This window comes from Wasmannia auropunctata, unplaced genomic scaffold (assembly GCF_000956235.1).
Source record: "Wasmannia auropunctata unplaced genomic scaffold, wasmannia.A_1.0 LD336053.1, whole genome shotgun sequence".
Lineage (NCBI taxonomy): Eukaryota > Metazoa > Arthropoda > Insecta > Hymenoptera > Formicidae > Wasmannia > Wasmannia auropunctata.
This window is the reverse complement of record NW_012026837.1, coordinates 3303605-3330740: the sequence shown is the minus strand read 5'-3', so window position 1 is coordinate 3330740 and position 27136 is coordinate 3303605. Positions and strand designations below refer to the sequence as shown.

At 38.9% G+C, this 27136-nt stretch overlaps 2 protein-coding genes across 2 annotated transcripts in view; one reads left to right on the top strand and one right to left on the bottom strand.

The window, feature by feature from the left end:
* Nucleotides 1–21202, top strand: part of LOC105451297 (RNA binding protein fox-1 homolog 2) — a 108746-nt gene extending 87544 nt beyond the window's left edge. The window contains exons 8-12 of the mRNA XM_011691668.1: nt 464–617; nt 4203–4266; nt 13596–13762; nt 15199–15262; nt 15895–21202. Coding sequence (XP_011689970.1) covers nt 464–617; nt 4203–4266; nt 13596–13762; nt 15199–15262; nt 15895–15939 — 494 coding nt within the window. The 3' untranslated portion in view covers nt 15940–21202. The remainder of the gene's footprint in view (nt 1–463; nt 618–4202; nt 4267–13595; nt 13763–15198; nt 15263–15894) is intronic.
* Nucleotides 21203–24112: 2910 nt separating this feature from the next.
* LOC105451108 (centromere-associated protein E) overlaps nt 24113–27136 on the bottom strand; it is a 178455-nt gene continuing 175431 nt past the window's right edge. The window contains exons 16-17 of the mRNA XM_011691366.1: nt 25256–25420; nt 24113–25029 (exon numbers count right to left, since the gene is read on the bottom strand). Of these exons, the coding sequence (XP_011689668.1) occupies nt 24881–25029; nt 25256–25420 (314 nt within the window). The 3' untranslated portion in view covers nt 24113–24880. The remainder of the gene's footprint in view (nt 25030–25255; nt 25421–27136) is intronic.

Below are 27136 nucleotides of genomic sequence, written 5' to 3'. Positions count from 1 at the left end.
AGAAACTCATTAAAAAACTATCGAAATTTGACAAGATGAGGAGGTGCGGATATCCCGCAGATGGAAAGGGAACACTCAGTCAAAACGATCCTTAGATTAATATTACGCTTGTACGAGTTTGTCGAACGTGCTGACTGATCGGCGAATAAAAATTTTCTAGATGCTCTAGAAACTTTTTGCCCCGCAAATTCCCTCGCGACAGTGAAAATGTTCGACGAGCTAATTCCCAGGCGGAATATCGATCCTGAGTCTCGTAACCGGGGGAGGGGGGGGCAGGGGGGAGGAGTATGAAAATCAAGCCGCGAATCTCCGTCTCGCCTGGCTATCGATGTGCGCCGCGGTTTCCTCAAGGAGCAACCTGGAGTCCCACGGAGTGTGGTCGATATAGCAACGTAAGCGTCCAAGGTAGGCGACCTTGTGTTAATCGTGCATGTGCGCGCGTGTCGCGTGTGTGTTGTTGCAGCTGCGGCGCTTAGAGGAGTCGCCATACAACGCGGCCGAGTTGGAGCGGCGAGGACGACTTTTCCAACCAGCGCGGCCGCCCTAGCGCTGGCCAGGAATCCGGGGCCACTTGCAGCTGCAGCTGCGGCCACGGCCCTGCACCCCTTCGCACCCGCGTAAGTATTGGGCCAGGTCAGGTTGCGTCTAACCGGCGTTCAACCGGACGACGAGAAGGTATTCCCTGTACTCGGTGGAGAGAAAGAGAAAGAGAGAGAGTACTCTGTTAAGCGGCGTTCTAATGTCGGGTGTCTTAAATTAAATTGGATCATGTACGTGGCGCATTTTGCGATAATTTGAGCCGATCTCGAATTGGTGGGAGATAATGCGAATCAGTATATCGCACGTTTCGGACTATCAGAAGCTGTGATATTTCGTCGACTCATTACGAGCTTTCTGTGCTTTTTCAACGAAACATAAACGCCGTTAATAGAGCACGTATCTCGATCCATGGGAATACTTCTATGTGGTCCAGACCGGCCATCTTAAAAGGACTTGTCTTATCTGTGCTCCCCCGCTTGTTTCACATCTTTTGTACGTATCCTCTTGGTGAAATTTCTCTTGCAGCGAGTAATCAAGAGCACACCTCGGAAAGTACTTTTCGCGTTTACGAAACTTTCGCGAGAGGGTTCGTCGGGCGATAAAGAAAAAAAAAGACGGACGTGTGGTGTAACGACGATAATTAATTTACGTACCCGCCGGGGTGTGAAAGAGGTGCGTGCGCGTCGTTAAAGTTTCCAAAGACTTTTTCGCGATAGCCCTTTTCTTCTTAACGATCAGTACTTACGTAGTTAGCGTGATTTATACGCCACTAGTTCTTCCATGCGATAAAACTTAACCCGTGAGTTTAAACCGTTAGATCGCGTTTTCCGACTAATTATGTTATTTATTTTTGATACAACATACGATACATAAACTTTTTGTTTGCATCTAATCTGATCGAAGGATCCTTCTTTCCAACTTTAAGATACAAATTACATTTTCCATAAAATTATTATCTTATTATCAGCAATCGGATTCTACTTTTATGAATCCCTTGCCAAAAATTTTAGCCGCTTATTTAGAAAATTTAATTTTTCACGGATATTAATGATCGGATTGGCGTAAAGAACTTTAATGACTCGCAGGTCGATAACGCTCATTTAAAACTGTATTGCGACTGAATTGCGGGAGTATATATCGTTGAACATGTACACTCCATCACTTTATCGCGCGTCGAAGATCGTCGAGTGATATCGAAAACGATATCGGTGGGAAAATTACTCGCTGCAATGAGTTCGCACGCGTCGCTCGTTAAGGCTTTGCCTGTCAATCTCACTGCGTTTGCACACTGCATGTGTCTATACCTTCCTAAACCCATCTCCCGCAAACGCTCTCCCGTGTAACCCCCGCGCACAATGCGGATTATAATTTGCGACAGAGAGAAAGAGCGGCCCGCGGCTCGCTCGTTTCTCGCCAAAAAACGGAGACTTAGAACGAGCGGGAAAACGCGGGAGGACGCTCGATTGCTTCCCTGCCGAGGACGATCAAAGAGGAGGCACGCCCGGGAGAGAAAAAAAAGATTCGATTCCGCCCAACTGCACTTTGACCGATTAGAAGATTAAAACGCGACTGTCGGATCAGCGCGGATTATCGTGTCGCGGCGATCGCGCGCGCGCGCGTTATTTTTTTTCCATTAAAAATCAAAAATCGTAGGATGTAGACACTTTATCTCTTTTTACTCTTTTTTTTTTGAACTTTTTATCATTCCGGATTTTTAGAAGCAAGCATTCGCGTCGAACCGTCAATCGTTCGTTCATTTTAACGTTACGGAATTGGACATGGCGTTGGCAGGAATGAAAAATTTGAATACGGACGAAAATCAATCTTCGAAGCCTGTTACATCGATGCACGCCCCGGCCGCGAAATCGGATTTGTCAAGTCCAATATCTACATATATATGTGTATATACATGTTATGCATTTTAATTTAAAGCCCGTGTCGTTTCATTTGTAAATTCAAATTATTAACATGAAGCAGATTATAGAGAAGAAAATGACGTTGTGTTTTATCTTGAATCCGCGCACATCGTTTTACGCCGGGCACACATTAACAAGTTACTTTCTAAATAAATATAAAGTACAGTAGATTAATAAAATATTCATATTATAGACGTAGTACTTGCCACATCTACGTATAATATTAATAAAATATTCATATAATTTTAAGAATGAATTTTATGTACAGAAAAATAACGAAAACAGTTAAATAAGAGCTCAAGCATAAGTATATTTATCCTATCTGATTTGTTTTCGAGTTACAGTTTTTTTTTTTTGCATTTCAAATCCAATTTTTGGCATAAAACTTTATATGAACTGGGTCTAGGTTGCCACATATATTGTCCCATTGATCTCAAATGTCTTATTGTATACTTGTAAATATTTTCGCGATGGTCTGGAAAGTCCGCTCTCGTTACAAGAGCAGTCGATAGTTTCCGACGTACACGATACAGTGACAATTTTTTTTTTATTCGTATAATAATAATAACGGTATAGGGATTCAAAATATTGTCGATAAACTTGATTATACTTACGAAGATACGTAAATAATATAGAAATGATGTATATTCTTGTCGAATTCAATATTGATAAAACAAGGCAGCACGGTTTTTATCCAACAAATATTTGCTAGACATATATATATATATATATATATTCCTAATAGTACACCGTCTTCGATTACTTACGTTTTTCGTGGATCTAAAGGTAGTATTTAAGAGCGTTAAACAAAGTCGGACAGAACGAATGTTGAATGTGCGTTTTTTTTTTAATCGTTACCAGTACGTTGAATTCACTCTTGAAATTGCGCTCGCATTTTACGGGAAATGTCCCGTATGTGTACACGCGATAATAGTGCTTCGTCCCGCAACTTTTTTCATTCCTGACAGCGTGCAGTCAAAACGAAGCGCGAATTCGTATCCCATAAAGTCAACAAGCTTTTTTTTCCTACTCCGGCTCTCTTAAAACAAGATTATTACTTACTCAAGTTAAATAGACTTTTAACAACGATCTCCTCCAACGAGAATAATAATAATGGGAGCGAGCTACTCATAAAACTAATTCCATTGCGAATGCTTCTGTGCGGACGCAATATAAAGCAATCAACCTTTTCCTCGGCATAATTTATGATCTTCGCGCATAAAGCAAACTTCGTTTCCCGGGGCGGGAAGGGGTGGGGGGAGACAAAGTTTATCGCCTCTGTCATCCCGGCGTTATCCTCGCAAAGCGAGGGATTATCGTATCCCAGAAATAAATTTCCAATTTTATTCCCGACCGAACGCAATGTTTAATACGCGACGTCTATTAAACGAGCGTTGTGCATTATTGAATCGGAAGATTAAAGGTTCTTTGAAGTGACAGCTTTTAACCGGATGTCCCTGTCGTATTCAATATTGAAGTCTTTATAAATATTTTGCGCGCAAAATACACGGGCACAGTTAAATTTGCAAAACTTTTTTTTTTCAAAAGCGATATAAATGTAAATGAAAGGGGTATTAAATCTTTTTAAATGAAAATAATTGGACGCGCGGATTGTAACGTTAATTACACTTCACCCAGGGAGAGAAATCGTAAAATCAGAAAATTCGGTAATCCCTACGGACGCAGTGGCGGACAAGCGGATAAGCCGTTGCGCGTTACTCATTGGTGCTTTTTTACTTTTTTCAGTGTTTACTACGACCCCTTCCTCGCGGCTCACGCAGCGACGCAGGATCCCAACTACAGGTTGCAGGTGAGACATTTTTCGATTTTCCATTAATTCCCGCGGACGATTATTTCCCGCTTCCGGTGCACGCGAGACCGCAGACACTGGGCGAGAGATAGCTGCGCGGCCATCGAGACACGGAATATACTCCAACGAGTTTTTAATTAAATCGAAGAACACGGCGGAGGGTCAGAGAGGCGCGCGCGCCCGGTTAAATGGAAACGGCGCGCGATAATCAATCACGTCGCGATCGCCGACTGATAATCGGCTATTAATCGGAAAACAAACCCTCGCGAGCGTTGACGCGTTTTCATTATGTTGCGCTACACGGACGGGACATCGAGCGGACATAATTAATCGGGCAATCGGCGGACCGTCGCCGATGGAATCGATACAAAGCGCTCTCGACGCAAACTTACTGTGGTGTCGGGAGTCACGCATTCGATAAAACTTTACTGATAGATTTTTTTCACAAATTTTTTCTTGTAGTTAATTTTTCAATGATAGTCAGAAGAAAGTATTTTTCAGCGAGAGTCGTCTAAATTCTAAATATCTAAATAATTAAATATAAATATATTATTGAATAAAATCTATTCGCGTAATTAACAGAGAAATAAGGCTTGGTTACTTTCTTCTTCAAATTTATCTTCAAAAATTGTATTTTTATTACATATATTAAGGTATCTCTTTCATAACTATTAATAATAGCATTCAAAAAATTTTGTAAGATTTCGTAATATCACGGTCGTTACGACGTTAACCGCCTTTTTGCAAGCCCAAAATATTCTCGAATGCATGTGGCCCGTTCGGAAGAGCAAACGGAAAACGCTTATTTGCACGTGCACCGGAAGCGGAATGCGGCGCAGTATCTGTAAGACGAGACAAATGAGCGCAGAGATTTTGACTAAAGTCCCGTAATCTCTTGGTGGACCCGTTTAGCTGGAATGGCCTCAAGCAACAGCTGACGTTAGTTGACACACATTTTGCCAGGCTTGCACACACGAGAGAACGCCGAGAGAGAAACCGATAACAATTACGCCATCCCTATCTCGCGTTCTACATTGTTCCGATCATTCGCCATTCTCATTGTATCTCATTTTTCGCCTGTCTCTTTCGTTTTCCTCCTCTTTCTCTCTCTCTTTCTCTTTCGTTTCGTTCACGTAAAAATCCCGATGCATCCGACGGCACGATTGATCGAAAAAAAAGCGAGCACTACTAACTGCCAAGATGATTATTTCTGCCCCGATGATGCCTCGGTTTCTCTGACACCATTCCCGCGTGAATGGATTTTACATTCGGCCGTTTTGATGACGTTCGATTTGAAATTAGCTTTTTCGTCGAAAAACAATTTCGAACTCAACAGTTACAACTACATATAACAAACTATTGTCAACGGCGTTTCAATTCTTTTAGCTCCAATTGCATTAATAATTAGTAAGAAATTGTCTTTAATAAGAAATTTAGTTTGATGAAAATTATATCGAAAATTACAGAAACACTGAATGAATCGTATAATTTTTATTATACATTTTTAGTGATTATAATTATTTTTTTAATGTGATTTGATAAAAAATTTCTTCCCAAATTTTCAACAAGAAAAGAATGCAGACAGTAAAGTTTAGAAGCTGCACTTTTTAATATTAAACTTTCCGAACGCGCTACATTATAATGTATAACTATCGGATTAATTTGTGATTTATTTAGGACCTACAATCTCGAGACAAACTTCGCGTTTTTCGTTTATACGAGAGTTACTCTGCCATCTCTCAATTGCGCGGCATCTTGTTGCATCTTGTTGCCTAAATGCATCTTTATGCACTGTTCCATCCACCTCCGCGTCATTTTTGTCCCCATTTTCTCTCCCCCTTTATATTCTTCTCCCGTCAATCTTCTGTTGTTTAAAGGGATGATTATTAATCGACGACACATACAATCACGGGGATGAGCGAAAGAAAAAGTGAATGATGGATAACACTAACGCGCGTCGATCGTACACATTTTTTTGCGTTTGCATCGGGAACGGCGTTGGGGAGGGGGAGGCGGATTTAACTCACTTAAAACGAGGGCTTAATTCCCTCGTGTAAAAACTCGAGCTCGAGTTTTTCCGCCGTACGGTATCCTTCCGGAATTTCTTTTCAGGTTTGCCGTTTGTGTTTCAGGCTAAAGCGCCCGCCCTGGAGGTAGGAATTAAGGGTCCGCCTGTTCTTCTCTCGTCTTCTTCGTCTGTTTTATCTATACATACATCCCTCTCTTTCTTCTTCTGTTTTATTCAGTCTGTTCTCTCTTTGTTCTTTTCACGTTTCCGTTTGTTCGCAAGATTGAAGTGCTCACCGATTGTCGGCGACTACTTAGTTAAACGTGTTCCCAATCCGCTCTTTGCTGAAAAAAAAAAAAAGATCCTCCCTTCCATGAAAATCTCGCTGTAACTTTTCCTGCGATGGAAGGTCGTTTAGGGGAGCTGTAGAAGAGCTGTTTCAGCTGACGAGGTTTTTCTCCTCCGTTGCGTTTCTTGTTTTTTTTTGTTCCTTTTCTGTGATCCTCGATTGATATTTAGCGTGAAGACAGCATGTAATGTCGCCTTTTTCAGTCAGTAGAGCATGCGTCGCACAGACCTAGAGATACGTCGTAGGAGGCCTATACAAGTGGAGCAAACATTTTGTTGATAAATGCACGCAACTATAAGTGTGTCGTTTTTGGAGTTCCTCAACTCTGAGGGAGCTTTGTACTTTTGCGGACCAAGTAGACAAAGTGGCGTAGGCAGGTTTCGTGTGATTTAGAAAGCTACGCTAAGGTAGACGGTATAGCCGTACCATTGGATTCGTACTTTAATTATATGGTGTTGTAGCTAAATTAAACACTCCACGTGATGTATATTTCTTGACACTCAACTGTAAAAAAAATTAGGAATTTTTAATAGAAATCTATCCAGAATTCTAGACTTTTAAATACGAGGATTCGTATATTTTTAAACGAATGCTTTGATTATGGGGGAAGGGATATTCTGAAATACACGCGACTTGTATGTTATTACATTGTTGTGTCACATCGCGATACAAATATCGCGAGAAAGGGTGAAACGGACTAAGCTTTGATGATGTATCTAGAATTTATTTTGGAGATCAACATGATGATTTTAAATAATGCATCGTTTTAAGGTAGATTGTCTTATACTGAAACTACTACAAAATTTAAGCAAATAATACTCTTATTATATAATGCAGTCGTAAATACTGAAGCCAGTAGATATCAAAGCGGGGACCGTTTTGTAGTTCTGAGTCACTGAGCAATGACCATTTGTTGAACGCATTATACGCACGAGTAACCACTTTACGAGAGCATCGCTGGCAGACATCTCAAAAGTCTTCCGATATCATGATGTTGTTGCGCAAGCGCCTTGTATTATGAATGTCCCGGCGTCGAGGTATATTGCTTCAGGAATTTTCATGTCCCTTGTGAAGAAATTTATTATCAATATATCAGGAGATATCGAAGCGCCAGGAATTTTCGCACAAATTCTGTAAGAGAAAATTCAGCCTTAGAGAATCGAAGCAACGACGGCGATGTTCGAGTTACTAGAAAATTACTGTCGGCTTTAGCTAAAGCGAAATAACTGTAATAAATAAATGTTTATTTTTATTAAACATTAAAAATGAAGAATACATCAAACAGCGTATAAAAATTGCGGCGTATAAATATTGCTTTCTCGTCGCTATCTCGTATGATCTGTAAGTAGCTTATCGGAAATGGGTATTAAATAAATCGTTCTTTCATCGAAGGCGTGTATAAAAACGAGCTTAGTGGCGAATCGTGCACGTAAATAATAATTAAAAACGACTAACGAGATGTTTGTTGACGCTAAATGGGAAAACGGGGTTCTCGCGTTCGGCGAGAATTCCGTGATCGGAAAGCGTGAAGGGTGTCTTCAAACGAGCTGGGGTCATAAATTGTCTAGGCGCGCGCTGAGAATTTTTCGCGGCTAATTTAGACGGGGGCACAATCTACGAATTCGACGGCCAGCACAAGACCACGTCAGCCGCGTGTCATTTTCGTTGGCGGAGCAGCCTCGTCCGTGCGAGAATTTACGAGCCGTCTGCGTAACAGAGTCGGCCCAATTGCCAACCTCTTCTTCGACTTTGTCGAGAGACCGCCGTAAATCAACGTCATCGAGAAACACTCGTCATTTAACGACTGACGGGTTCATCCCGGCCGGATCCGCGCGAGGATATTCGCGTGTTAAATGTCAACGGCACACAGCACGAAATCGGGCCATATATTCTAGATGTTTATACGTAGGAATTTTCTGCACTTTCTCTTCTTTTGAAAGACGTTAATTGTAAAATTTAAATTTAAAGGATATAATCAGGACACAATATAGACAATTTATATCAAATTGGATTTATATAAAAACATATGGCAGCTTGTCATATATTTTATATATCTTGAGTACAATAATCACTTTTTGGAATTGTGATCACAGTCCGCAATTAAATCATAAAATGTCAGATCTAGACTTTAAAGGGAAAGACTTGTGTATGTGTATGTACAATAACAATTGTAATCTATAAATTCGTTCAATTCCGTAGAAATTTAATCTTACACTCTTGTAATGAATTTACTTCTTTATTTTATTTTATTATGTTAGACTATTACACATATTACTATAAAAATACGAATAAATATGGTAAATATTTTTACTTATTGTACATTAGTTAAATGTGTACAGCAACCGCTGAGCAACATTGAGAAATTCGAGTTCGGCTTTGGAAGTAGCAGAAAGTTCGCGGGTAGGGTTAAAATGTTCGGCTTATTTAACTTCGGTCCGATAATTAGTTCGGTCCGCATCGGTTTAATTTGCGTTTCTTTTCCAGGGGAATTGAATACCCGTATCCGTGAAATATTTCGAAAGTCTTTTCGTTACCTTAATTGAGGACTCGTCGGACTTGTAGCTAGCTTTCAGTCAGCGAATAATATAGGTATACAGAGATCGTATATATTTGTGTACTGTAAAAGATGTTCTAGGCTTCTTGTTATCTACCGGATATTTTTACAGTTGCGAATAAAAATTAGGACTTTTATCTTTAGCTTGTTAGTGTATGCTTTAACGCTAATAAAAGATAAAAAAAATAGAAAAAAGGCGCGAAGAGATGGAAAATTGAAGTAATCCGAAGGAAAGAAGACCAGACTTTCTTCAAAATTTTGTAATTTTATACAGTCTCCAATTATTAAAATCGATTAAACATGCTAAGATGTAATTTTTATTATCGCAACGTAAAATGTTTGCCAATACGCGCTTCAAAATAAAGATATTAGATTATAGTCAATTTTATTAAAAACTTTATTGTTTGAAGGATAGCAAATATTGATAAATAACATTTTTAAATAATAAAAGTACAAAATAACTGATATAGCATATTTGTTATACTTTTCTGCTATCAATAATATTCTAAAATTGATAATACGTATGTAGGAGCGATCACACAATTATATTCTCTTTGCATTACGGAAGCTATTATCTTTGGTGCGTCGAAACGCTAAGCAAAGCTTACATTCGGCGACCTTCGTCGCCGTTAGGATTTAATTGTTAAGCGTTTCACCTGCACCACAATGTAAACGGAGGTTTCGCATCTGCGGTTGCGCCGTTTAACAGGTCATTCTCGGACGAAAGGTACGAAGCGCGAGAAAGAGTATGGTGGTCCGACGCGAAAAAAAAAAGAGTACTCGCGAGTCCGACCACAGCGAGGCGCTGAATCGACTTGTGACTACGAGATAAAAAGCTATAATCACCAGTCTCGCGCGGCGACAACAGGACCGTTTTTTGCCACGATCTCGGCACTTCCAGTCGGTTGCTCCCGGAAATTGGATTCGCGAGGAATTATCGTCCTCTTGTTTCCGACGATATCTCATCGAAAGCGAATCATTACGCGATCGTACGCGTTGGAGGGATCACGTAATTCTTGCCGCGAGTAGAATCGAGTCGTCGTCGCTCTTTGACGAAAAATTCTCCGCGTATTTTGAACACAGTTCCAGAACGAAATTTCACTCGAGGAAAGCAACTTGCGGAGCAACTTGGCGCCTCTTGCTCCGCTTTCAATACGCCGTCCTGTTTTCTTCCTGGTGGCAAAACAGCTCTCGTTCGCCGCGTTACCCCTCCCCATCCCGCTCTCTCCCCTCGCTGCCTTTTTTCGTGACAAAACGTCGAATAACAACCCGTTGCTGACCGCCGAAAGTTTCTGGCGCCGACTAAATCGTGTTTTCGTCGCGATACGCGAGCCGGCGAGCCAATTCGCGCTGCTTTTGCAGCCCGTTATTCGTCCGCGATGTCAAAAATTATTGAACGCCCGATAACGGTCTGCCGTTCTTGCGGAACTACGAGCGGCTCTATTCAAAAAATTGTATTTCCCGTCTGCATTATTAATCCGGCGCACACTGCCCAGAATATTCTACTCTCTTTTCATCTAAATTCTTTGACCGTGCCGAGGTATTCGTCATTCAATGAGAATGTTTTCATTTAAATCAAATAAAGTTCAGATTTTTATTAAAAGTCACATTGCTTTTTAATTTTCAAGTGTCTGAACAAGTTTTACTATCGGACTTTGAATTGATATTATAGACCATGATGTGTTCCATCATAACTGCAAACAATCAGATTTAGTATCCAGAAATTCTTGGAATATATATTTGCATCGTTTTCCTTCATTAATTACGAAATAATGGTTTCTACTGATCAATGTACGGACGATATAATAATGCTCGACATTTCGAAATTATGACTGGCAGTATGCTGTAATATTCCTTTTACATCATCGCTCTTTGTGTTTATATCGATGTAATGAAATGATAATTCATCTATTTAATATTTAAGTAAAGTTTCGTTGAATAGCTAACATTAAATTATACATAATATATTAGCAATTACATAATTTGCATGGAATTTTGATTTGTTATACTTGCAAATATATGCGCGTGGCGATTTTTGATTAATTACTATTTGATCTTAAATTTTGTTGTAAAAATATTCGGCTACGTGAAGTTTAAATAAAATTCACGAGAAAAAAATAGAAATTTCCGTCACACTCAGGTAATATAATACAGATGTAAATTCATTATTGTAGTATGATTATATTCTCTCTCTGTTAATTATTTATTAATAGAACACGTATAATACAATGTTCAGCTATAATTACTGGTATAAATGCTATTTATAAAGTAGATATCGCGTGTCTCTTACAGCATTGCGCAAGATTACGTATATAATTTTACGGTAAATTAACTATGCGGTTTGATCGAGCTTAAAACGGAGACTTAATCCCCCCCCCCCCAGGCTTTCAGGATGCACTCTTGACTCGACGGTATTCGAGCAAACTGCATTCGCGTTTAGGTCAAACGCGCGAATGGAAATGTCATGGAAATCGCGAGCATCTGAGCGCGCGCGAGTGTTACGTTGTCGCTTAATGGAATACATATACCACGGCGTATCGGATTGCGCATCCTAGATGCACGTAGGGCCTTCCCACCCCATCATCCCGGCGCCAATGAGTGGGTGCGCTCAACAGCCCTATCTTCATCGGGCATAAATCCCCTCGTGCGTCGAGCGAGATTTCGATGCTGTACGTGTAAACACTTGTGGGGGTTCGCTGTTTAAACATCGTATAGTTATTTCCAGCTACGTAACTGTGGGACGACCCTTTCAACGCGAGACTCACTCGAGTGAGTTTACTTATTGGCCCGGAGACGACAATAGTTACAACACATGGTCGACACGCTCGACAGATCGGAGCGATTATTTATTGTTGTTTATTAGGAATTTTTTCTTAACGCTTCGTCTCTATCGTTTCATTGTCGAAACAAAACTCCGTCCTATACTCTGAATTAATTAAGTAAAAGTATTTTCGAGATTACTTTGGAAGGTACTTTAGAAAGGTTTTCTTTTCCATCGGTCAGGCCTGCGTCGAGAGTGAATAAAAAGGATTCGTCATCTCAATTCTTTTCTATTTCGTATATCTGTAGTTTTAAAATCTTTTATCTTGCACAGTGGCTACTTTCATAAATCTTCATGTTGCATGACATTTTTACATCTCGCCATTTTTTTTTTCGTTTCAATATCCACGATTATTTATGAAACAAAGAAAAAGTATTTATGAAAGAATTTCGGAAGTATAATTTTCCCATTTCAACATTTTAATGTGTACGAAAAATTTCGAAATTAGTAAAGGATGAAGAACTTTTATTTTTATTACGTTTCTGTATTTTAGGATTCATAATTAGAAAGTGGAATGTTTGCATTATTGCAAAATATTCGATAATATAGTCGCTTGATGTCATAAAGAAATTGAATATCAGTTTCCAGACCAGATCATGTTCCTTGTAAATAAAATATCCCTTTCGAAGCTTGTATAAAATACAGCTTCGAGTGTCACAGTTAGTTATATGCTCGAAATGTTTGAATATCCATGCACTGACATTTTTAAAACAGCGAGAGAAATGCGATGCAAGGGTTTTCGACAATATTTTTTTTTTTTGTATATATTCAAGCCTGAAAATGTCACTCGGCTGTTGCATCTCGCTGTTCTATCGATGTCGCAACGAACGACGTTGATGCGTTTCACGTAGTAATTGCACATAGAAAACGTTAGCAAACAGTTAGATAGTAGTACATTCCATTTATTTCGAAAGTTTATTGTCGAAACTTCAAATAAATGTGAAATAAATAAATTTTGAAATATTAATTTTATTAAAAATATATAACAAGATTTAGTAAGGCTGCAAAACATGTGTAACATTGCGTAGAAAAAGAATATTTTAGAATCATGGCAAAGAAAATGATTGCTCGTGGTTTCTGTTAACGTCGAAATTGTAGTTCATATAATTTTAGTTATTTAGAAGTCTTAAAATATTTTTTTTACTACAAGCAAAATTACACATGCCTAATGCAATCATTTCACAGTTGTATTCTATTGATACAAATCAGATATTTATAGAACAGATAAGTCACTCTTGATTAAAACTTTTTTTACTTCTTTCGTATTTAAGTGGATGACATTGATTAATTGAGATTGGAAAAGGAGTGCACACTTATTTTTTTATTTGAGTTTGGATATTTGTAGAATTGCAGTTTCATAGATAATGGCTATAAATTGAGTTGATACATTTTCCGAATGTTCTTTCTGTTGTTCTGTGCCCCTTTTCCCATCGCAATTGTCATTTTTCGTGGAGTTAGAGCTACGTTTTCTGTGTGCAACGACACGAGCCTCTAGGAACGATCGTTACTATAGTATCGTTTCTCGCTGAGATCATCCTCTCTGTCTGTCTTCGAGCTTGCTTGAGCCTTGCATGGCGGGTCATGGTTGTTGTTTCAGGCCGCGGCAGCCGCAGCCGCAGCTTCACCATTGTTGAAGACACCACTATCAACGGCACAGCAGGCTACGTACGCAGCTGCAGCAACCTACACGGCGGTGGCTGCGCGCGCATACGGCGCAGCTGCAGCTGCGGCACAACCGGTCGCAGGATATGCCGCAGTCGCGGGGTAAGTGCACCACATTTTCACCCGAGAAACCCCCGTGTATGTACTCTCACTCACCACGAATCCTCCAGGACCTCTTTTTCTCTCTCTCTCTCTCCTCTCCCCCTCTCTCCCTCCTTCTCTCCTTCACATTTGATATAGAACGTCCCAGATTTAGCGAGCCAGCTTCCACCTACGGATTATTTAACAAAACTGGAGCCAGTTTTTTTTTTGTGAGAGTGTGAAACTTAATATTAAATTATATACCTACCGCTGATCTTATTTAATCAAAAATTTGTTGAAACGAAGTCCGTGCAAAATTCAATAAAGATAAAAAAATATTCAATAAAATTCAATAAATATCAATAAATTATAATTTATTTGAGTTGTTACAATATATGTATTTTTTAAGAATGTAAAAATTGTCATACATTTTTCTCATTGCATAAATATTTTTTTAATATGTACATTACATTTATTATTTTTTACGTAATTCTACATTTTGAAAAATAGTTATACAATGAGAAAAATATGTGACAATTCTTGCATTCTTAAAAAATGTATAACAACTTGAATAAATTATAATTCATTAATATCAGATGGAATGTTCACATGTTTAATACTAGTACATCCCGAGTTCATTCTCGTAACAGCACACACGCACACTCGGCACATTTGGAATTACGACGCACATTGTCTTCATTATCGATATGAAGAGCCCATGATTCTCCCATCATAGCTGTGGTCAGTATGCAGTCTCCTACTGACACGCAGATACACATGTATAGATTCGGGGACGCTTTGAAGTCATCGGTTCGCCCCCGTTACGAGAGTGAGGTCGAGGTGAATGTACGTACATCGTGCATTGAGCATCGCAATGAATTGCCTTCGTCTCGCTATCCCTGACGATGTTCACTATCAGCATCTTCCTTTATATTTGCCGGCAACCTCCACGTTCTTCTCACATCCCCCTTTCAGCCTTCAATACTAATTCTTCGAAAGAGAAGAATTATCAGTTACACATCAGCAGAATTCTAACACGACAAGTCCGTTCCTTACAGCAAATCCCGACGTCGCGGACGAGCTCTTAGGAGTCGCAAATACATTCCCGAAATCCAGACCCGTCCCGACAGTCCCGACGAAAGTCCAGACACACTCCCCGAGAAACCTTAAAGCGCGCTTAACGCCGCTATCACATCGGTATCTTTGCATCCAGCGCAAACAGAGGAATATCAAGTACAAAATATGAGTATTAAAATCGATTTCATACCCAAACGCATTCCGTACGTCGCGTTTTTCTCATCTTTCATTCAATTTCCTCTCTCGATCTTCCTCGCGGAAGACAGCGGGGAAAATCGGAAGTTTTATATAAGTGAATACGCGGGTATGAATTCGATTTCAACGAAGCGGAAAATCTCACGGTTATTAAAATCGCTCCTTTTTTTTTATTGTCCTTCCAGCTACGGGCGTGAATACGCCGATCCCTACCTCGGACATGGCATCGGACCTGTGGCGGGTTACGGGGTAAGTAAGAAGAGAGCTTCGATTACGAGATGTACTTTTACGATTTCATTTAACGGTATAAGTCATGCCGTTAAATCGCGCGCGTAGATCTCCCCCACGCGGGCACCGCCATCCGTATGGGGTGGAGAATGGAGCCACCCATCCGTTATTATGTCGTAAATAACGACGGTTGAGCGTGGCGGAGCAGACAGCGCACTGGTCTGTTATGCCAGAGATCCCGGGTTCGATTTCCGGTAGAACCGGACAGATTTTCATACGCTTGCGTCTCTTCTCCGGAGGTCCGGAGAAGGACCACCGGGAGGTATCCCTCGTCGCGAAAACCTCTCTCAAAATTGCAACCGTTCGGAATCGGTCTGCAAACCGTAGGTCGCATATGCCTGTATATATAATCAGCGTGCGCACCACGCAGGTATATGAAGAGAACAGTAGGTGCCAAAGCTCGATTTGGACTGCAACGCCATTAGAATGGAAAGAGGCGTTAGGAAAGAGAGCCGTCTCGGCCGCGGCGCATAAAAGCAAATGGTTACGTTTAATGCTAAATACGCCGCGACACCGCGACGGTTTAGTCACGTTAGTTTGGCGTATTATATCTCACGCCAAGATTTGTATCTCATGTATTTTTATTTTTGCAGGCAACGGTATACCGAGGTGGCTACAACAGGTTTACGCCATACTAAATGGATCGTTAGTAGCAAGAGCTCGAGAGCCTTCCAAGTTATACTCAGCAGAACATGACCAGACGCAAGTCGACACAATCATCATTGTCATTTTTGCCATCTTCGAGATCACCCACGAGACGACGAGCCTGGACCCTTCCCACGCATGCTGACTCGCCGGTTTTTATCGTGACAACACCGCTGACATCCTCGACATCGAGAAATCGTCCGAACAGGAGACTACTGTTAACGTGAAACTAGCGAAAAGCACCGTCTACATCAAATCTTTCAAATAGTACCTTCGAGAATTGTATGAACGACGATTGAAATTGGGCGAGAAAAATCGATCTGTAAATGCAACGGCAGCGTCGAGGTCGGCGCATCGAAGTGTCGAGTCGTGTTCGGCCGGAAGTCGCCTCTAAGTCGCCTCTAAAGTCTCTCCCCTGCCAGCAGCTATTCGCAGGGGAGAGTCTTCTATCCCGTTCTCCGTTTCCATTCGATCAATCGGTCCGAGCAAATTTGAACTGAATTTTCAAATGTTGAAATTGAAATAAAACTAGTGGCACACTTGCTTCTCGCACTTTCGAATTTTACCGCACAAAATTATTTTCGATAACACCTTCACGTTTTTTCTATATATATTTGTCGTATATATTCTTGTCGGCACATTTAATACGATACCGAGCGTTTTAATCTTGCGAACAATTTCACGGGCCACTAAATGGAATAGTAGTTATATTTTTTTCTCTCTCATGTTTATAGTTTTCTGTAAAACGCATTAATGTTGTGATATTATGTCCGATACGATGCATGATTCATGCAGTTTGCCAATTTACCGAAATACTTTGTAATATAGCTGTACATTTGTTGTAATTATTTCCGTTTAAGTCAACATTGCACAATACAATTTGCATTCATAGTCTAAATTAGCAGATAGTGTTAAAAATAATTCGAGGTGACCGCCGAGTCGACGGAGTCCTAAATATTTCGCACAAATATTGTAGAACAATTTTACGCACACAATTTATTTAGATGATGGAATTAAGATGAGCGCAAACGCGCGATTACTGAATGAATAACTACCGCAAATGACACAGTATACTTTCCTACAGTATATAGAGATGTTTTCTGCCATGGCAGCGAGGCATTGACGATTTCAGTCGACACGAGCCGACACGAGGTGATCCGAAAAAAAAAAACGAGATCTTTAGGTAGCTAGTTAAAAAGAAAAAAAAACGACCTAGAAAGAAATAAAAGCATCCACGTGACCGGTAGGGTTTCTATGCCAAATATGTGTGTGTATGCGCTTTTGCGCGCGCGTGTGTTGTGTATGCGTAGGTTGCGAACCAAAATTCTCAGTAAACTTAGAGGAGTAGCAGAAAGAACGGAAGAAGACAGGGACAAGAATCGCTTGCACCACTGAAACAGTATACCGAATTCTAATTGCGCAGGGTCTAATCAAATCGATTTCTCGATTGCGATAACGCATTTTTGATCTTCATTTATCTCCTACAATTCAGGGTCTCGACACTGAAATCTCATTTTGTACGCTCTATTTGCGGACATTACAGTTACAATTTTAGAAAATTTTGAACGTATTTCCAAACACAATTGGCACAATTTCGAACTGTCTCATGTATAATGTATTGTTTTTATAATTTTTTTGAAATATCAAACATACCGTAAACCGACGTACCCATCTTGTATCAAATGACCCAAAAGTTTTGAGGGATCTACAGAAAAAACGGCTACAAAGATCCGTTTCAATTTTAGAACTTCGAAACTGAATTTGAGATCCGCAGACTTAATTTTCACAACATTAAGTTACACGAGGAATCCCGCACGGCAATTTCATCGCATCCTTTCACCTGTCGTGTATTATAACAGAGCGGCAAATACGGTCATATTGTCTCATCAACGCTTCTTCCCTCTTTTCTCTGAAAAGAATTCGATATTAAGTTTATCACGCGATAACCCTACCCCTCCCTCCTCCCCAGTGTGTACCACTTATTTATTTAGTTAAGCGACTGAAACAAACATGACAATTTTCTTTTTTTTACTACAACGTTTTACAAACGTTTAAGCAGAATCCACCCTTGTAATCGCTAAGCGCAGAATCTCAATGCCAATGAAACGAGAACGTAGTAATAGTACGTAAACAAAGATAGACTTGTAGAATGCGTCTCTTGGCGTGAACCGATCTTGAAGGGCGCATCGCGAACGCACGAGGCTCTGTCCACTGTGCTGTAAGAAGAGAGGAAAAGGTCCGCGCTACTCTCGGACCGCCGTTAATCGGCAATAAGCAATATATCGTGCGAGCAACTCTTTAGCGTGGACATTGCATACTCAGCAGGTCGTTTCGGTTTCTCGATGTCGAAGTGACGCGCGCGTTCGCTCGCGCGCGTGCCTGTAATACGAACTCGTCTTCTCGTCACAAAGGATGATTAGGTCCAGCTGAATGCCGACCTAGTTGTACGCGAAATACATCGAGTAATCGAAAACGCCGATACGGATAGACATTAAGTCGTAGCGCTTTTCTTTCGTTTCCCTTTTTTTTTTTTAATTGTGACGTACGGGTCGACATTTCGTTGTATTTCGCTGATCGAAATGTGTATGAGACATAACATTTGTATTTACATTTAAGGTTTTATGGAAATTCTTTGCCGAACGCACATGACTCTTTTTATATAAATATACTTTTCGTTCTTGCTATTTCGTAGATGGTTGTTTTTTATAATGTATCGCCCTCGGTCTCGGTTTCTATTCAGATCGGCGTTCTCGGTCACTGGATCCCTTTCTTGTGACTACTGCTTCCTGATCGAGTAGATATACCGGTGCGCTATACAGAAAGTAAAAAAAAAATGATACTCTATTCGAGGGTTATCAGGAGATTCTCATGATAATGTTAAATTAATGAACATAGATTAATTAATGAACATAGATTAAATTAATGAACATAGAATAATTAACTGATTACGCAGTGAATACGTAAAAAAAAAAAAAAAACCGGGGACGGATTTTGTCAGGGAACGTGACGTGTGCGTGCTCGTCGTGACGTGAATGACGTGAGTGTCAAATTGATGAGGATCGCGAGAATCGTCGGTTTCTCGGTAGATGCACACACACACACAGACATCCCTTTCCGCGTGAAAGAATAGCACAAGGAACCGTACGCGCGGGTTCAGATGAGAAGAGAAAAAAAGTCGAGCGTTTGGAAACTAGAGATTTTCGCAGCCGCGGCACAGCCCCAACGCGGGGGTGAAAGCGAACACACGAGAGAAAGAGAGATTCTGCGAGGTTTATCTCCCTGTATATTGTACACTGTAATTACAATTTATATTTACTCGTAATCGATACCTTTATCGATAGGTTACTATTATTATTAGTGGCTAGCGTAATAAGTCAAGCTCAAATTAGCGAGACGGGAGAGTCGCGCGAGACACTTTTTTCCCCACCCTCCTCCTCCCCTCCCCCTCGCGTTTAGTCGCGTCTCATCTTCGCTACAAATGCACAATTTCCTTTCCTCGATTCTCCCCTTTCTGTGTGCGCGTTACCGTTGCGAGCAGGCCTATCGTACAAGATGTTCATAGAATCTAGAGGCTAGATCAGCTCTCTCTCTCCTCTCTTCCCCCTCCCTTTCCCCCGACCCTCCATTCTCTCACGTCTTTCCAGTGTCCTTCATTTCTCCTTCTGGACATTAAAGGAATGCCTCGTTAATGGATTTCGTTTCCAACTTTGCTATTTAGCGAGAAAAAGGAATTACGGGGAGTATTAATGGGAAATTCTTTCGGCTGTCAAAAAAAATGTTGTCCACAAAGAACGCGACATATCTAGAATGATAATATAATTTACGAGGAAGTCCAATGACTTCTGCCAAATTTCCGCACGTTTACGTATCATGGTCCCGAATCCCCCGCTCTCCTCCCCTTTACCGTCACATTAGTCTTCGGTCTTCGTCGAGCGTACCTTCCTTTCCGGATTGAAGGGCTCATTTCCGCAACGTTGATCCGTATTTTAAAAATGAAAGAGATGGGATTCGTGAAATTCTTTTTAAAATACGGATCAGAATGACGTACAGAGGGGATATCTCTTCTATCCTGACGAATTGTAACGACGGACGCAAACGAGGATCTCGTGCCGGAATTCTCAACTCCGCCGATGATTGATTTTTACCCCTCGTCGATGATGAGATCCAGAACTAGTGGAATCGCGCAGTGTAACATAACTCAATGATACGCACCGTACATTATACGTATAATGATTAATTAACGATAAATACCGTAAAGGGATTTTTAAATGAATCTAGATGAATACATGACTACATAATGACACATCTTACAAGCAACATATCCTAGGTATTTGAGCAGGGCGCTGCCGGAGGATCTCTCCCCCCTTTCCCTCCGTCCTTGTCGTACGATCGCAGAATCGACGCGAGGAGGAGCGTATAAATTTGACCGACGCCCCGAAAGCGAAAAATGTCTCGAGCCGACGCGGCAGCGCCGTGCCAGTCTTTTCGAATTATTGCAAGAAAAAATTAATGAAGGATGTTCCATGACATTAGGACGTTATTATTAATGATATTTCTAGCAACGCGTGCGTGTAAAGTTTAATGTATCTATAATATGAGACATGATGCCTGCGTTCATGTGCTGTTAGTGTGTGCGTGCGTGCGTGCGTGACGGATGAGCGAGAAATTCGTACCCCCTTCTTCACAAATTGGTGAAAAATCAAGAGCACGAATTAATTAATCGTTATAAGGTAGCACAAAGATAACAAAATGACAAATGAAGAAGAAATTGCCCAGTGACGTTCGGATCGCTGAGAAAAACAGATAAAATTGCCACCTGTTTTTTTCGCTTCTCTTGCAAATGTATAAAAAAAAAAAAGAAAAGAAAAGAAATCCACAAAGAGAAACGTCGTTGACATCTCTCTGTGTCTCCTTGCGGATTTCCTCTTCAAACGCATAAGCGATTTGTGCGGGTCGAGAGTTCAATGCAATAGCGAGCTCGCAAGAGAAATTCATGCAAATCGGTGAAAGAGTAAAAAGAAAAAAAAAGAGGTATAAGAGATAGCAAGAATATATGGTCAACCTCGATGAACTTTATTTGCGAAATATTGATAGGAATATAAGGTGTGACTCGTGACACCTTTATCATTGTCTGATTTGATGATATTTTGTAAGTCTGGACCAGTTGTTAGGTTCTTATTAATCTCATAGCGACTTCTTATGGCGTATTTTCTCTGTATATTGTCAATGTTTATTATTAAATATTTTTCAAATAAATTCACGTCTTCCCTTCGTGCCCTCTCTTCATATCCACGCAATTTTCGAAATGGTAAGATTCACTACCGCATTTGAAGTTTGATAAGTTCGGTTAGAAGCTTGGGCTAGATTTAGATTTCATTTTCGATCGGAAATTTACCGTTCCATATATTTCATAATAACGCCGGAATATTCTCATATAATTGTAGGACAGCAAAAAGGAAATCACGGACTTGAAAAGTCGAAGTATTTTAGCAATGTCTGTAATAGTTCTTATCATAATACTCTACACATGATATTCCTTCTCATGCATTTTGGCAAAATATCAACAGCATATATTCAACAACAAACAACATTATTAAAATAATGTTATATAATTTACTACTATGAGAAAGATGAGACGCACATAATTAGATATTTGGGAGATCTGAAGTTGATACATACATATATTTTTATTTTTTATTACATATATTTTCTGTCCATTAATACATTATTTAGCAAATTAGTTAAGAAAATAAGTTAACATATAGTTCACTTTTTCGCAGAAAACAAACGGACGGTTTTATTTGTTATCGTCTTATATCTTAAAGTATTCTCATCAATCGAAACTTATCGATATTATAAGAACGATTAACATCAAATCAGTTTATTAAATAACATAAAAAACGTAAAACAGGTGAACAAAATTAGATTTGTCAGAAGAAATGGATATCTTGATATTCTAAGATATCGATTATTTATCAACAAATCAGCGACAATGTTCAAAGTCGGTATTCAGGAATTTGTAATTCGCATTTATCTTAATAATGTAATTACATTTTAGTACTGTTATAGTATCTCATCGAATACTTTATTAAAATGATCAACAAAGTAAGAAACACTCAAAAAAATAAGATTTCTACAGAATTAATTATTGATATACGTGTTTCGCTTTTAATTATCTTCGATCTGCATTATATTGATATTATAAAATCTTTGTTGTTAAATCTCTTCTGAGGAAATGTATACTAAGTATTAGAATATGTATAATATTCTAAAACAAAGATATTTCTTGAGAATATTTCAATTGTGATGCGAATTTCAGAAAAAACAGGTTCTCAAATTTGGGACACGTTAATACACAGGTAGATATATAAAGTGATAAATAACAATTGACGCTGTTTGACGTGTTCATGGTTACATTTTATTTCAAACGTGTTATATATAAATTATCATACAAATACAATAGCATAATCGTAATATATTATAAATGTTAAACAAACCTGAGTAATTATTCTACATAAGGGACAATCGAAAGATTTTTAATACCCTCTATCGTTTTAATATCGAGCGAATCACTGGAACGAATCGCAATAATAATCGCAGTAATAATATATATAATATAAAATACAATAGTAATATATAAACAATCCATACACACGATATATTAGGGGATCGGACAGAAATTAATCGCCTATATTTTATTAATCCTTAATAAAACGTCATAAACTATACAGTATTAACATCAAATGATCGCAAACAATGATCTGAAAACATTTACAATGAGAAGATGCGATGGTACACAGAGTACAATGCCGTAATCGACGTGCAACATCTATACATAACAAGAGCGAGAAACAAGCGTAAAATGATCTCTTTGTTCTCGATTCGTTTCCCGAACAAACTAAAATTTCTCTCTTTTTTTACACCTCTTTTACATTTTCGTCCGCAACCTAGTGTCAGAAATATCTCTTCTGTAAATAACCAGAAGTGTATGATTTATAAAATATTTATGTGCCTTAAAGATAACAAACTTAACGGGATTTCCTCTGAAAGGAGGATAGACGTACGCAAGTATAGAATACGCAAGTTTAATCAGCGTAAAATGAAATCTTTCCTTTACCTATTGGCGAATATGCTCAACAAATACAAATCCTCCAGAATTATCAAAATATAACGATATTAAACATATTTAATTATTCGTATTTCAACGTTAATACGCACTTAAACAATATTATCTCCTTTGACAGTAACTTTAGAGTAGGATTCGCCTAACACGAAAAATCAATTTCATGGAGAACGCTATCAGCCAATGCGAATTTCGATAAGATTGCGGAAACCTAATAAATATTTGTTCTTGGTCCTATATATTTTTACATCGAAACACAGTCCTATGCTATGTTATAACATATGCTATGTTATGAATTATATATACAACCGTCATGATAGCCTATTATAATAGGCTATCACAACGGTTGTATACATATAATGCGTAACACGCGTTTCCTTAATGCACGCTCGTTTTTTTTTTAGCACCATCAAGTAATACATCGTGAAAAATTTCGCATATTTTGCGTTTTTACGGTGATTAATGCCCCGAAATATTCCAAAATCGCGACACTCGCGGAAAGTCGTTTGTGGTAAAAAACCTCTACTCGCATCTAACGATTAAAAAACCCCCTTATCAAAGTCTAAATGCAATATCAAAAAATGGCCGTCCGCCAAAGTGACGTGACGTGAGTAAATACGCTTAGGAAAATTTCTCGGAAAAAAGTCTGTAAAACGACCGCGATCGATAGATAGCTCATTGAATCGCATTAATCGATCGCGTCAAATTTGCGTTTAATTGGTATTTACTACGTTATGTTACTGATTTAATACTTGATATTAAGCATTATTCCTTGATAGTTCTTCATGATTTTACGTATCATTTTATAAACCGTACTATATTATTTAATTATTAACTTTGTTCAACAAAAAAGAGAATAACTTGGCGCGTTTATTTATTCTTACAGTCCAAATTTTTTTTCTAATTATTGTCCATTTATCGCAAATCAAATCTCAAAGAAATACAAGCATAGCATCTAATTTAACACATCTTCTATATTATTATTATTTCGCAAAATTAGTTCTACAAAAAAAAAAGAATGTATTAATGTTATATAAAACAAAATAAAATAATGAATTGACAGGCTGTAAATAAATTTAAATATTTCCTTCAACAATGGAAAAAGTTGTTAATATAGAGTTACTAATTGTAAATCAATTTAAATATTTCCAATAATGAAGAAAATTATTAATAAAACATATTTTATATAACATAATATATATGTATGATATTTTTGCGGATAAGACAAATTTTATTTGTAAGATCTTTTTGCAAGAAAAGCAATGATTGTTGACATTACGAATTTTCACGTCATGTAAGAAGAAGAGATTTCGCAATCCGTCCTCTTTGAATAATCGGAACTTGTCTCGGTTATTGAATCGTGTTTACTTAATAAACACGATTCAATATTTACAACGAACGCGATCGATAGATATTTCGACTTTGGTCCATCAAAAATCATCCAAGCCTCAACGCGATTCTCGTATGGCAGTGGTGAAATTGCAATTCGCGTTCACGCGAATCGCAGATTATCCGACTAATCTGTGTCCCCTGTGTGAAGCGTTTTCAAATGATTGGTTCCATTTTATATATCAAAATATACTTTCAGTCTTATAATTTCCAAAAGAAGAAGCACATACCGGAAGAATGTATTTCTTCTTTTATTTCGATATCATAAATGATATTTTATTATCCGGAATGTCACAAATTTCGTTTTTTTTTTTTTCAAATAATTTTAAATACGTCAAATGTGTGTAATCGCTTCGACTATTTCTGTATACGCATACGCATTATTTAATTATTAATAAGTGAAATAAGAAAAGTACAGAAGTTCAAAGCTCGAAACGTTTTTTCCTCTCGGCGACCATGCCTACGGCGGGCAGAGGAGGGTGAAGTGGATGATGGTAACTTGGTGTAGGCGTCGGAGGTAGGCTGCGACAACTTCTGCTGGACCATCTCACTGCTGGAGACCTCATCAACTCTGTAAGGTATAAAACAGATGATACGGATCATTATTCGCAATTATGAAAACGCGAGATAAAAAATAAAGAAATCATAAATATAAAATTTTTCATGTGACACAAGAACTAAAGCAGACATATACGACAATACGAGAATCGCACAAATCGTGACATGAAAGAGGATAGCGTGAATGAAACGATACGCTCAGGTAACATTCAGCAAAGCAACGTAGGAGACAAACGGACCTGCAACGGAGAGAGCTGCGGGTTCCGGGGTGAGGCGGGATGTGTGACGAGCGTTGGCACGGAGGGTGTATGTCTGCGAGAGGTGCTGCTTTTCATTCTGCTTGGTCTCCTGCCACCGCTGGGCGCCAGTGCCGCCGCCGACTCGCATCTCTGCTGTTGTGCCACCTTACATGTCAAACAAGTTGTCGAAATATTGTTACGCTCAATGCACATCGTTACAACACATCGGTTGTCGTATCGCATTATGAAAATTTCATTAAAAAATACATTTAAAACTGTGAATTATGAATCGCTAAAGGATATTCTATCGTGTAATGCTTTTACTTGATATACGTTTTGATTATCGTTGAATTGTAGGAAGGAACTTGTTACAGAGCCTGCCTCTCAGATTTTTCTCTATCCTAGATCCATTTAATGTAGACATACTCTTTACATCAAGTATATATGTGTATAATTATATACGCATGTACACATCATAAAAAAACTAATGCAAAGACATGTACAAAATACATCTGATTTGGAAAAAAATATATATTTCATCTTAGGCTGATGTGTCAAATTCCATCATTGTTACAGTGAAACCCTTAATCAGAGATGTGTCAGTGACTAGATCCCTGTATGTGAAGAACTAGAAACGTATGTATACCTTAAACTGGACTAATTAATGCCGATATAAATAACATATTTTTATTTGACCATTGTCGTATTAACGTACAATCCACACATCTTTAGCACATTTCATACGGTATGTAATGTATGATATCCTATCTCCTTATGTGCACGTCTATAAGTATTTTTCATTTTATTCTTTTCTTCTTCATTAAACTCGAAGCATATATGGAGTGAAGGATCGAAGTCGAGACCGCCAATTATGTATCAACGTGCTCGCACATCGAGCCATTCGTTACCCCGCGACCTGTTCTCGAATCAATTGCTTCTTTCTTTTCGGACTTGCGGGTGATTGGCCCACAGAATCCTATCCAGCCGTCAGAGTTGTGCTGACTGTCGGTTGGCTGGAAGAACCGGTGGGGGCCGATTTTTATTTTATTGAGTTCTAAATGGTTTTGAATTCGGGTCTCCTACACGGAGAGCAGGCACACTACCATGTGTGCCACGGCCCCCACATTTCATACGGTACAAAATCTATCTATTAATATCTTCGTAGATTAGACATTTATAGCGTATAGCGTGTTACACCCACGGTAAGGCAAGATTATTTCGCATACTGCACATCGTGGACCCGTACACAATTGATGTTAGCAAATAATCAGCGTTAGACAAGCACAATGCATCATATGCAATTGATATCAGATAATAGAAGGCACGCTTTCAACGTTAGTCAGTCTAAATTCATTAATAACTTAATTACAATTAGAAGACCGCCAATTTTATCGATTATTCTCATGGAAATTAATGCAATAATTAACAATACAGTAATGATAAAGGGGAAAGGCTTAGACTCATTCGTATAATATATACATGCGATAAGGATAAGCTTTTCACAGGAGTTAACAAACGTCACGTTGCTCGATAAATATTGCACATTTACATATTATGCATAATTAAGCGACCTCTACATATCTATACAATACATCAAAATTATGCAACGATATTGATTATTTAATGCCTAATATTAATATCAAATCATATAATAACGTTGATACAATATTACATTAATAGCATTGGTCGTGTAGAGCTCGCTTAAAATGATATGCTCGCAGTCTTATTAGAGTCAGCAATGTATTAACAGTGTTAATATCTTAGAAGCGCAGTTAATTTCCATAAAGCACATATGTTAATCTCACTCCAGTGTCATTCTCCCTCCGCAAAATAGTAATCGAAGACAGAGAAACCTTGCCTGATTCTCGCAATTTTTCACGA